The 12,939-nt window shown below is 50.2% G+C and overlaps 2 protein-coding genes across 3 annotated transcripts; one reads left to right on the forward strand and one right to left on the reverse strand.

Annotated features, from left to right (window-relative positions):
* The first annotated feature begins 2,615 nt into the window (after window positions 1–2,615).
* Window positions 2,616–9,139, forward strand: LOC109523931 (MAGUK p55 subfamily member 3-like). Of its 2 annotated transcripts, XM_019883419.1 has the most exons (17): window positions 2,616–3,522; window positions 3,591–3,733; window positions 3,796–3,873; window positions 3,967–4,047; window positions 4,113–4,250; window positions 4,360–4,441; window positions 4,778–4,863; window positions 4,934–5,008; window positions 5,096–5,292; window positions 5,610–5,677; window positions 6,947–6,976; window positions 7,270–7,428; window positions 7,520–7,600; window positions 7,739–7,832; window positions 8,000–8,108; window positions 8,571–8,693; window positions 8,953–9,139. In XM_019883419.1, exons 1-17 carry the CDS (start codon window positions 3,483–3,485, stop codon window positions 9,133–9,135), a joined length of 1,767 nt encoding a protein of 588 aa, XP_019738978.1. In that variant the 5' UTR covers window positions 2,616–3,482; the 3' UTR covers window positions 9,136–9,139. The 2 variants fall into 2 exon arrangements, with proteins under 2 accessions (XP_019738978.1, XP_019738979.1); XM_019883420.1 differs by lacking the exon at window positions 6,947–6,976.
* Window positions 9,140–9,485: 346 nt separating this feature from the next.
* Window positions 9,486–12,630, reverse strand: psmc5 (proteasome 26S subunit, ATPase 5). Its single transcript, XM_019883423.1, has 12 exons — window positions 12,532–12,630; window positions 11,774–11,845; window positions 11,643–11,712; window positions 11,480–11,577; window positions 11,342–11,398; window positions 10,771–11,001; window positions 10,565–10,691; window positions 10,299–10,489; window positions 10,106–10,204; window positions 9,915–10,025; window positions 9,755–9,841; window positions 9,486–9,661 (listed from the first exon to the last, which is right to left on the reverse strand). Exons 1-12 carry the CDS (start codon window positions 12,553–12,555, stop codon window positions 9,608–9,610), a joined length of 1,221 nt encoding a protein of 406 aa, XP_019738982.1. The 5' UTR covers window positions 12,556–12,630; the 3' UTR covers window positions 9,486–9,607.
* Between the last annotated feature and the right edge of the window lie 309 nt (window positions 12,631–12,939).

Here is a 12,939-nt window from a genome sequence, read left to right on the forward strand (position 1 = left end):
TCGACAACATGATGGCCTTGCATCATTAGCAGTCCTCACCATTGTGATTGGCATACACACACACACACACACACACACACACACACACACACACACACACACACACATACAGATACATACACACAGATACAGACCCACACATTATATATACAGGATACGGATTTGCAGTTCAAGACTCAGCATCCTTGATGCTGAGTCTTGAACTGCCAGGCAGGAGGCCGAGAGGGAGAACAAAGAGGAGGTTTATGGATGTAGTGAACGAGGACATGAAGGTAGCTAGTGTGAGAGAAGAGGATGCACAAAACAGGGTTAGATTAGGCAACCGATTCGCTGTGGCCACCCCTGAAGGGAAAAGCCGAAAGGAAAAGAATAAGATGATACGGGTTTGGAAGTGAAAGTAACTGGTTGATTTTACGCTTCACGATGATGCGTTCAAGCGCGACCAAAAATAGCTACAATTTTAACTACCCGTAGAAATGCGCACGTGTTGTTAGGTTACAAGACCAAGAAGCATAGTTCTTGTGACTCTTCCTGATAGGAATGCTCGTTCTGCCTTCAGCGTTGCGTGAACCGAAAAAAAATCGAGTTATTCTATCACTTTTCAAAACGACCGCTCGCTCGATACAGTATATCACACAAGCAGAATTTACAAGATGGCATTAAATGCGTCGCGGCGATGACAATGGCGCCCGGCCGAGATGGGAGGAGAAATGAGGAGGCAAAAGGGGCGCAAATAAAATAAAAGCTCGTGCGTGAACGCCGGCGCAGAGAGAGTGAAGATAATAGACACAAAAGAGACTACGAGAAGGAGCGCAAAGAGGAAGGAAAAAGAAAAAGGAGCCTGGAACAAGGTGAGGCATCTTCGATGTGGCGCGTGTTTGCCGTTCATCACGAGAAGCCGGTGCACTTGCACAAATATTCATTTGTACTTTCACTTGCTCATTTTAAACCATGTCAATTTACACAGAGCGCTATGTATTTATAAACTAGACAGCACACAAAGTAATTGCTTATCGGTAATTCAGGGAATCATATCAAAATTGCATTTTTGGGAGGAGGATAAATTAAAGCATAAGGCAAAATAATTCACTACAGAAGCGTTCGCGTCAGCAACCTTGAGTTCAAACTAAGGCTCGATGTCACGATTTAATTAGTCTGTATGTATGACGCGTATTTTTCTCCTTGGATATTATTTAATGATCTTAATGGAATGCCCCCAATCGTTCAAAGGCGTCCTAACATGCTCAAAGGGAGTTTGGAGGTTCCAAAAGCTTCTAACGCTTGGCCAGCCACCAACAACCTTGGCTGTGAAATCTGGCAATGCCTTGCCAAAGAGACCCCGGGCCGCCTGCTCGCCTGCCACAAGCTGGGCGCAATTCGCTGGCTGGCTCCAAGCCTGCTCCCTGCTGTGTGTGGTGAAGGTGTTTGGAAGTCTCGTTGCTTCTTGTAAGCCTCTTAAGAGCCTTCCGGTCTTCCTGATCTGCTCGCCGCCGCATTCTTTCCGATTTGATTTCCCACACTTGTAATTGTGCATTATGGAAATGGCTCCGTCGAACAAACACTGGCCGACTAATGTTGTCTGTTTGATTTTGTTTGCGCTGACTACCAACATGTACTACAGTTCATTTTACGAGCTACTTGCATTTGAATGCAAGAAGTTTATTTCCATTACCGTCTGTGTTCGAGAAAATAGTTACTCTCGGTTTAAGTGACTTTTTTTTTTAATGGGAATTTTTTTTTTCATCATGATTTCAACATTGGGCGATCACTGATTTGATTAATATTTCTGTCAATAACGAGATGTATTTGTTTTCGATCTCGGACCTGATATTTGGTCCAGTAAATCATTAAATCCTAGACTGTAGTCCATATCAATGACATTTTTATGTTGCAAATATGTGCTCCTATTATCGCTAACAGATAGATGGAAGAGAGGACAGATAGACAGACAGGGGAAAAAAGGCAAAAATATCACGCACGCGCATGCACACAGTGATGGGCAGATGGCCAAATGTCTGAATTGATGACCTGGCCCCATTCCATCTGTCTCCAGCGATGTTAGTCTGGCCAAATGTTTGTGCGCGTACGTGTGCAATTTTAACGCAAGGCCAGGGACCCTGTTGCCTGTCAGTCAAGCACAAACATATTCAACTCGACTGACTCTCAGCCTACGCAACGGCTTCAAGCCTTCATCCTTATGGTCAAATGATTTCGACGCGTACGTAACACGACACACGTTGACACCATGACGGGCAGATGGCCCTTTCTGTGTCCTGGCGACCACCATCTCCCTCCAGAGTCATCCCGCGGCAAAATAAGCTCGGCAGACAGGTGGCGTGCGCGCAGGGAGAATTCGCTGATGCCCGCCCGCCGCCATGTACGACGCCGGCCTTGTCACGCAGCCCACTGACTTTTACTACTGCGATAGTACATTTCATTTTTGTGCCTCATGGCACAATTGCCAAAGTTGTTTTTGAACCGTGTCGTTCAGGAAGAAAAGCGCAAGGATCCAGCTGCTTGCCTAATATGAAATGAGCAAAATAGCAGGATTCATATCAGGGTTGTCATGGCAACCCTGCCAACACAACACAACCTAAATGAGAATGTTGCAAAGACATTCGCGCCAATGCCTCGTCCAATTCGCTGGCGGGTTTCTCTCGTAGTCCACCACGTGTGTGTCTGTTTTCCACGAGTGCCAACGATGCCATCTTAAATCAAGGCGAGATAATGCCCGCCATCTGCTCGCCAGGAAGGGACATCGTTGTGGGGGGGGGGGGGAAAAAGGGGGATGTCGTTGGCTTAGAGCTCTTGTAATTAGAGGGAGTGAGGAGATGAAGGGAGGAAGAAGCGGCACGCCGGCAGAGTACACAGTCAATTCAACTGTTGAGCAATCATTTTCCAAAATGCGTGGAAAGGACATTTTTATCTCGTGTTATTGAGTTGATGAGCAGAGCAGACAGACGGATGGACGACAAGTGCAATCAGTGACGATCACGTGTGGCTCGAGGTTGGGGGGGGGGGTGCTGCTGCAGGCCAGCGCGCTTTAATCACAGAGCCCGACCTTGCATTGCGAGTTCAACCCACAATCATACACAGCGGGCGACATGAGCGACCTCAGAAGATGAACGCCGCAGATGGTCATGAGCGCTTGGAAGAGGGCTTGTTGTTTGTTCAGCTTGTGTCCATCGTGAGGCCACCATGCGAAAAGCGAATCGTCTCCTACACTATTGTCAAATAATATGTCTCGAATATTAGTGGATGAAGGTGCAGAATGGCGCAGCGCGTTGACAAGTTCCCGGCGTGGTGAAAGCCCACAGATGGCATGCAACTGAATAACGACTACGTTTTAAAATCGGCCTTGTGTGACATTTTTCACCTTGGACTGAACTGGAGGATCAGCGGGCACCGTCGGAGCGACCTTCGTCAGGCGTGGCGGTTGACCCTCCTCCTTTTCCTGCTGTCCCCCTCCGCAGCCTCCTTGGATGATTGCGGCAAGCATGCCCGCGGCGTCTGCAAACACAGGTAGGAGCTCACAAGGTGCCGAGAACGTTCGCCGTGAGCGCAAACCATGCTGTTGAATGAAACAAAAGGTGGCGTTGCGTGTCACCCGTTCGATCTGCACGAGACTGTGGCCCTGCTCACCTCTCAGCTGCACCCCGATGCCAACCACAAGGAGGATCTGGTCTTCCTCAAAGAGGTCTTCAGTGAGAAGAGCCTCAGCTACCTCATGAAGGTAAGTACCCTCTCATATGCGCCTTGGTGCAACAAATTTGGGGAACTAACAGAAACTCTCAGATCCACGAGAAACTGAAGCAGTACGCGAAGCAGAGCCCGACGCCGGTCCTGCGCAGCGCCTCCTGCCTGGCGGAGGATGTAAGTGCGGCGCACCCTTTCTTGTCATTTTGGGTCTGGTTTTTTTTTTTTTTCTTCACCTTGGCCCATAATGATTTGGAATTTGTGAGCCAGCTGACAGACGAGCTCCAGAACGGGCTGCTCGAGGAGGACGAGAAAGAGCTGCTGCTTCTGCTCAGCGCCCCTCACCTCAAGGTACGCACGTGGCACGAGAATAGCCAAAGCGCGGCTCTTACAGTCACTTGCTCGGGCCCCGCCAGGCTGTGCTGTCGGCCCACGACACGGTGGCCCAGAAGAACTTTGACCCGGTGCTGCCCCCCTTGCCCGAGGACGCCGACGACGAGCTGGAAGAGGAGTCGGTGAAGATCGTTCGATTGGTGAAGAACAAGGAGCCTCTGGTGAGACCAAAATGTGGGCTTGTCAGTCCGATTTAGGCCTCAAAGAATTTGAAAACGGAGTTCTGCCCCGATTGGGGTTTACTTGAGTGTTCGCGTTCCCCCAACCCAGGGCGCGACAATCCGACGCGACGAGGCCACCGGCGCCGTCATCGTGGCGCGGATCATGAGGGGGGGAGCGGCCGACCGCAGCGGTGAGGAGCCGCGACATGTTTTGCCCTTTTGCTGGGGGAGGCGGGGCTTCAACCCCAACTTTGCAGCAACACGACTTCCTTGTCCGCTCTGACACACAAGTGAGGAGATTACGTTGTGTAATGCTTCGCAAACTGTCAACAGAGATTAAAGCCTCCAGATTAGTGCCACGAGATTGCATATTTGGAGATTCCAAACAGGGCTCGCCCCTGGATGTTTCCATGGAGACGTTACCAACTTCATGCCATGCGGCGAAACGGCGCCTTTGCTTGCGTCGGTCTTGGGTCTTTGCAGCCTGTGAGATTTCACGTCACAGCCTTTGTGTCTTGCGTTGCCAGGTCTGGTGCACGTGGGGGACGAGCTGCGCGAGGTCAACGGCAACCTGATCACTCACAAAAGGCCGGACGAAATAAGTCACATTCTGGTAAACGCCGCGTTGCCGCCACTTTGAAGACCAAAGCGGCGCTTGATAGGGTGACCTTGTTTCCCGCCAGTCCCAGTCGCAGGGCTCCATTACTTTGAAAATCATCCCAGCAGTCACTGAAGAGGACAAGACGAGGGAAAGCAGGGTCAGCGCTTTCGCAAATGAAGGTGACGTCAAGTTGGCCGAATCCTCTTGATTTGAATTTTGTGTGTCGACCGCCTCCGTTGGGCAGGTCTACCTGCGGGCTTTGTTCGACTACGTGCCCTTTGAGGACCGAGCCGCGCCCTGTCACGAGGCGGGGCTTCCTTTTAAAAGGGGGGACATCCTTCAGGTGGTGAGCCAGGAAGACGCCACCTGGTGGCAGGCCAAGAGAGTGGGCGACTGCAACCTGCGCGCCGCCCTCATCCCCTCCACGCACTTCCAGGAGAGGTAGGCCGCCTCCCACCTGTGCTTCATTATGGAGTCGGTGACCACATAAAAAACAAAAAAAAAAAAAAACGGAATGTCTACTTCCTGTCCTAATTTCTATAGACGTGTCTATTCATTGACTTTCTTAATGTGTTCCATTGTAAAGATCAAGTGCAGCGTGAGCTAATTGAATTTTTCTGCTTAATACTGTCTTTGTTCTGAATTTATTGTTGGATGAAATGGATTTTTTTTTTTTTGCTCCATGCTCCACTGTATAGCGCGGCGGTTGTTTTCAAGCGGAAACACAGTCGAGTTATTTGTGAATTGTGCTCCGACAGGCGTCTGCGATACCGCCTGAAGACGGGCTCCTTCCCAAGCGCCGCGTCGTCCTCACACGTGGCCACACGTAAGCCGTAATCGCCGCTCTCCTGTCTGCCATTACCTGAATTAAGCCCAAACCGACAAGCGACTTTGATGAGATCGATGCTCGCCGCGCCGATGAGATGCATCACCGATGAGATGCATAAAGGCAGATTATGCAAACAGAACAGCGGATTGCGCTTTAATCTCCACAATCTATCGTGTCATCCCCTAATCCAATTTTGGGGCCACGTTAAATGAAAAAGGGACGCGCAAACAAAAGGTGCTGCTGGAGAATCAGAGAAGTCAACTGTCCATTTTTACCTTGTCATTCGAATGTGGTACAAGAAAAATACAAGGATTTAAGCCTAACGGTTGTTTTTATTTATTATGATTTACTAGCCGTAGCGGTTCGTAGTTGTATGCCTCACCGTGATTTATTGCTCGCTTTATTTGAAAATGCAAACCAAAAAGGCGCCGTAAAATGAAGAATCGGAGACAAGGATGGGCGGTTGTGACCCTGTTGCTCTCTGCAGTGATTCTGTGTGTCCTTCCTTGCATTGCGCCCCCTCAGACGAGCGGAATGAGCGAGGTAGGAGACAACAAACCCGCTCACCCTTTTTTCCCCGTTGTATGCTTTTCATTTCACACACCCTGCTCACGCCAACCCTTTTCCACCCCCTCCCAAAAATAAACAGTGCTCGTTCACCGCCAGGCTGCGCTTAGTTGGTGCTGAACAAGTCCTTACGAAGAACGTGCTTTGTTTTCCACCGGCAAAGAGCCAAGTAGAAGCCACGTCATCGCCAAGCGTCCAAACCCCCCCCTGCTTATGCCGACGTTTACCCGAGATTGCAATTTCGCAAAGCATCGATTCGACTTGGATGCAGCAAATGCTGACATCTTTCGTAATCATTGGAGAGGATCACGAGGCTGGCGGCGAGTCGGAGATGGCGTGCTAGCCGGGCACATCCGCCGTCGCTCTTCTGGCGGGACACAATTGTTCACCGCTCAAACGTCCGCGCGCGGGGAGTCAACCCCTCTACATTCGCCATCGTCATGATAACCCCCCCCCCTTTATGTAGTCGATGCCATCGTCTGACCCAACAAGTAATTGGGACCAGATAAAAGCATGAGAGCTCGGGCCAATTTTGCCGGTGGCAAAACAAAGAAGTGGCGCTAAAGAACGAGCACGAGCGCGGTGGAAAAGGGCCATGTGACATCACAGTGCTGAACCTGCTGCGCTGTGCCGAGTGCAGGAGGATTCACCCTACCTTCCTCTCCTCCTCCTCCTCCTCCTGCTCGCTCCACCCCACAGACGACGGCGACCTTGAGGGAAAAGACAGAGGTGAGGACGGGTCACTGAATCAATGGCTCAATCATCACAAGTGGGCGGTTGCAAGCGATGCTGCCATCCGACCCTCATTTGGATTGAAGAGAGTGGAGAAAATGGGCTTAGGGTTGAAATTGGGGGCTTGAACTGCAATTTGGGTGTTTGTGTAGCCCTTGTGGCCGTGTGCAGCCTCGTCGCATCGGTGACCTTGAACCCGCGCTCTGGAATGGATTGCAGTGATCCCCCCCCCCAAAAAAAAATAACATTTCCGAGCTGAGTCGAGTCCGCTAACTGTCATTTGCTCGCAGGTGGCCTGCACAGAAGTTTCCGACTCAAGAGGGACCGGCAGAGTTCTCCGAGTGAGCCTCGCACCCCCGACGCCAATCACGCCGAATTCCTGATCTACGAGGAAGTGGCGCTTTATCTGCCCCGGCCCGGCGAGAGGCCCCGTCTCATCGTGCTGCTCGGTGGGTGGCGTCCGGCCCGCCCCGGGCGCTCCGCTCGCTCGCGACAGGCTAATGCGGCGGAGGCGGCCGTCCGTCTCTGTGTTGTGTTCAGGATCCCTGGGAAGTCGCACCGCCGAGCTCAAACAGAAGGTGATCGCCGACAATCCCCGACTTTACGGATTGGCTGTGCCTCGTGAGTGCACTCGAAAAAACATCATTTAGTCATATTCATGTGAGTGTGTTTCTTTGTATTTGTGTGTGTATTCATTTGTCTGTTTCTTATTCTTCGCTTGTTTCCATTTGTGTGTGTGTGCACGCACGTGCAATCAAGACACCACACGACCCAGGAAGATTCACGAGCGTGAGGGAGTGGAGTACCACTTCATCACTAAAGCCGCTTTTGAGGCCGACATCCACGCGGGCAAGTGAGTCCGCCACGGCAGAGTTCCGCCTTTGAGCCGATTGATTGATGGATTGGAAGTTTGATTCGCTTCAGTCGGTCGACCATTGTAGATTGCAAAAAACGGCACCGCCCGAAAAGGGCATGGCGGGAAGCTTTTCATGCGCGCCGCCTTCCCTGTTGTGCTTGCAGGTTCCTTGAATACGGGGAGTATAAGGAGAATTTGTACGGCACCAGTTTGGAGTCCATTCACAGAATTCTGCTTGAGAATAAAATCTGCCTTGTGGACGTGCAACCGGAGGTTGGTGTCAAGATTCCCGCGGATCTTGCTTGTTTGTTCGCATGACAGTGGAACCTCGATTTAAGTGTGCAGGGGTTGAATTAAATCACTTTTTTTTTTTTTTTTTTTTTAAGGCCCAAAGACACCCGGTACATTTTTTTGTACGGATATGCACACATTATTGTAACAACATAGAAACCCCTTACCTTCAAACATGCCGCCACCGTTGCGGCGCCTCACGCGGAAGTGGTCCCAGGCAGCGGGGGGGGCGAGAAAGGCCTGCTGGGTGAAACAAAAGTTGTCTACGTTCAAATGAAATGTAAACGTTGACTTCAGTTTTAAGATTTCATGCTTCCTTTTCTCACCTGCGTCGCCAAAGTAAAACATGACCGACAACCATTCACACTAAATCGAAGTTTGACTGTAATTGGTATATGTTATACATATCTTGTTTCTTCTTCTATTTCAACATTTTGCCCGAAGGCATTGCAGGTTCTCCGCACGTCGGCGTTCAAGCCCTACGTCGTCTTTGTGAGACCCTCCGTCTTTGACAGCGAGAGCAAGTCTCTCAGCTCCTGTTCCTCGCTCGTCAGCGTCGCCGTCACCGTGAGTGTGGACCTTTTGCAAGTCTCCATAGCGACCGGCAGGGAAGGTCTATTCGAACAGCCGAACCTTATCATTGATTTGAGGTCAGGCAAAGGCACTTTAAACCTGCCCGTGCATTTGAAAGTGATTGGATTAGTTCAACTGTTTACTCCCCCCCTCTCTAAAAGTCCCCCCCCCCCCAAGTTGTAGGCATGAATGGCATTTTTTTTGAGTAATCAAATGCATCACCTGTATTCTTCCTGGCCGATCTTGTGCGCAGGAGCACGACATCCAAGACATGAGGCGGTCGGCGGAGCGGATGGAGCAGCGCTACGGCCACTGGCTGGATTACGTGCTGGTCAAGGAGGAGCCGCTGGGCGCCGCGGCCGAGCTCCACGCCGTGCTGGAGCGGGTGCGCCTGGAGCCCCAGTGGGTGCCCGTGTCCTGGCTCAGGCCCTCCTAGACCTCTCGCCCAAACCCGCGGCGTCGACAACATTTTCGTCTACTTGCCAAGCGGTCCGCACTTGAGTGTGTTTTGTTTCGACTGAGATTGCGAGCGCAGATGTAAACGGCGACGGCACCGTGCGAGAATTCCAAAGGGTGGAAAATATCCGGTACGTTTCCGAGGGGAATTTGTGAAATGTTCCAGATGGGAATTTTCCAAAATCTTCAACTTGCTGCAAGTGCCAAATAAACGATGCTCCACTTTTCTATTGGCAAAGATTGTTCAACGTGCTCAGCGGCAGCTAGTTGTCTCATATTAAATGTTTGCTGTTGATAACAAAACTTTTCAGACGTTTTTTTTTTTTTTTTGGGGTGTGAGCAATCTATTTATTCTAAGACAAATGCAACAATTAGAAAGTGAACCATGAACAAAACCGGGAAAATATACACGTGAGGCTGCATTGTGTGCGCAAACACAAAAGACGAGAGCGCTACTTCCACAGCTTCTTGATGGACATGTTCTTCTCGCTGTCTTTCTGCATCACCTGTTAACCAAAACACGAGGAACACGTTGACCAAAGAACTTGTCACATTTCGGTTGATTGAGAACGGAAACGTCACAAGAGAAGTTGACCCACCTTTGCAACAGCCATCTCAAAGTCTTCCTGGGTGACGTGTACTCGCCTCTCTCGCAGGGCGTACATGCCCGCCTCCGTGCACACGCCCTTCACACAACAACGCGCGTTTCAACAACACAGCGCGAGCACACGCGCAAAACGTCAGGAAGCGAGCGCTCACCTTAACCTCGGCGCCCGACGCTCCGGGCATGAGCTCGGCGATCTTCCTCAGGTTGATGCCGCGCGTCAGGTTCATCTTGCGGGAGTGAATCTTGAGGATGTCGAGACGAGCCTAACCCACAACAATAAATCAACAAATAAATGAAGTTGTCGTGGCGCAACATCGCAAGTGTAACGTGGGAGAGCGGCTACCTCTTCGTTCGGAGGAGGGAATTCAATCTTCCTGTCGATCCTTCCTGGCCGCAGGAGAGCCGAGTCCAAGATGTCGATACGGTTGGTGGCCATGATGACCTGCCGGCGGCACAGAAAGCGTTCACGTTGAGAAAAGGTAGAACGGTATCTCCCCCCCACGCCCCCGAGTGAGCCGACAGGCGGCGGGCGCCACCTTGATGTTCTTGGTGGCCTCGAAGCCGTCCAGCTGGTTGAGCAGCTCCAACATGGTCCTCTGCACCTCACTGTCGCCGCCCGAGCCCCCTTCCAGGCGAGAGGAGCCGATGGAGTCGATTTCGTCCATGAAGATGATGGAGGGCGCGTGCTCCCGGGCCATGACGAACAGCTCGCGCACCATCCGAGCACCTTGGGGACACAATTCACGCTCGGCTTCACGCGGAAACGGAGCGTATCGGGCGATATTTGTTCTTAGCCGCTCACCTTCCCCAATGAACTTTTGCACCAGCTCGGACCCCGACACCCGGATGAAGGTGCAGTCGGTGTGGTGGGCCACAGCTCTGGCGAGCAGGGTCTTTCCCGTCCCCGGAGGTCCGTACAGCAGCACACCCTAAAGCCACGGCAAACGCGCTATCAGAGAGGGTCCCTCCGTTTGGAACGCCCTCTCCTCGCCCCGGGCGTTTGTTCACCTTGGGCTGCGCGATGCCCAGAGCTTCAAAAAGTTCCGGGTGCTTGACGGGAAGTTCGATGACTTCCTTGATCTCCTTGATCTGCTTGTCCAGCCCGCCGATCATCTCGTAGGTGGAGTCGGGGACCTTCTCCACCATCATGAGGGACACCAGAGGGTCCACCTTGTTGGGGAGGATCTTGTGCAGCGTGTAACTGTCGTTGCGAAGAGCCACGCGGCAGTTGGGGGTCACCTGGGACAGAAAGGCCAAATGAAAAGTCGGCTTCTCCTTCTCCGCCCAAGCAGGCAACGAAGTATTGTATTCGCTAACAGTGTGTGTGTAAATGCCACAAGAGACTTTCATGGCTGAATAGCGTTTGTTTAAAATGCCGGTGAACAAATTTGTTGGCCCGTGTGTGATGTCACACCACTTTGTGCGAGCCTCTTGTTTAGGGCGAGTGCACAAGCTAATCGCGGTTTTTTCCATCTTTATATAATTTGAAATCCCAAATTTGTTCCATATCCAAGCATAACAATGTGAAAACGATTTGACATGACGTACTGCAAACGATAAATAAACTGACAATACTCACATCATTGATGTCAATGTTCTTATCCACGTCAACCACAAATTTCCCTTCTGGGTGCACCTGAGAAAAATAAAAAGGAAAATAAATACATGTTACTTGTGTGTCCTAAGTGTGTTCTTGTACCAAATGTAGCGCCCGTACCTTGACCAAAACTTTCTTTTTGTCCATGACCCTGACCACTTCTCCTACGTAGGATCCTTGCTCCTGAAGCAACTGCAGCTCCTCACGGAGGAGACGCACTGACACACAAAAATTTGGGATTATTATTATGACTAAGATTATGATCATTAGGATTTGGGAGCACCTTTAGCATTGAGTTCATTTCTCTGCGCTTGCAGTCGTCTGAGATTCTGGCTCTTCTCGTTCACGGTCAACTGTTGAAAACGAAAAGGAGGTTCAAGAGACAGAATTGTGCAAAACGTAACACCATCTTACCTGTAACTCTTCTATTTTCGATAAGTAGTACTGGCGGAGACCTGATCCACCTTTACTCTCGCCCATCTCCATCTGGAAAAACATTACATGAATAAATCAAGGATTAGACAGTATATCATATTCGATGGGTTCCTTTATTCGCAAGGATTGCTTCAACTGAGGCATTACATCATTACCCACATCGAAAATGATGTCACTGACGGCTGACAATACAGTACGCCCAGTATGCACATGCGCTAGGCCTGACAGTTCTATTGCTCATTTGTAAGAGCCATAATTGAAGGTCTTCAAATACAGAAGTGCGGTGATAGTGACATACGAACGAGTGGAAATCCAAAAATGTTTCGAAACGTAATGCAAGTGAAGGCAAAGTGAGTCAGCGACAAGTAAAGCGCTCACGTACCGTCTTCGTGCTCTATCCAGCGGACCGACGAACAGCGCCAACGAAAGCCAAGTAAATATATTTGCAAGCAGTGGAGGCTACATGTTGAGGGTTATATGAACAAAAAAAGACATGCGGATATTGACGCAAAGTGGCCACGGCGCTAGCTAACTCGTCAACTAGCCTAGCCACAATGATACAGCAAACCGGGATCAACATTGTTTGGAACCAAGCCGAGTAAAATCAATCAACTACACTCGAAATAACAGTTTTGATTTATTCGAAGTGACGAGAGTAAATAAATATTAGCCCGCCACCGACGTTTAAAGACAATTTTCGGACGAAAGTGTTCAAAAGTGCCAGAAAGTCTACCTACATTGTCAGTGCCGTCCCCCTCCATCTTGGAAAGCGGGCATCCGCTCGGCAGTGACGCATTTCCTGAAATATCTTTCCTGCGAGGTGAACGGAAGCTGATATGCCTACAGCGCCATCAACTGGTCAAAAGCAAACCAAAATAAGAGCTACAGTATTGTAAATCACCCGTCAAATGGATACTTCATCATCTACCACTTTTAAATTGACGCCCCAATCCATTTTCTATATTCAATTAAGGCTATATGTACTCATGTTTTTACTAGTTTCCATTAGTATTGTTTTGTATGGTTACACATGATCCCGTGTTCATTGTGTATTTTTTGTGTGGTCGTTTTAAAAAGTAATCTAATACAACTCCAAGCAGGACCTGCTCCACCAGTTTCAACGGTTGAAGCGCCTGAGCTCTGAC

The sequence above is a fragment of the Hippocampus comes genome, unplaced genomic scaffold (assembly GCF_001891065.2).
Source record: "Hippocampus comes isolate QL1 unplaced genomic scaffold, H_comes_QL1_v1.1 scaffold367, whole genome shotgun sequence".
Classification (NCBI taxonomy): domain Eukaryota; kingdom Metazoa; phylum Chordata; class Actinopteri; order Syngnathiformes; family Syngnathidae; genus Hippocampus; species Hippocampus comes.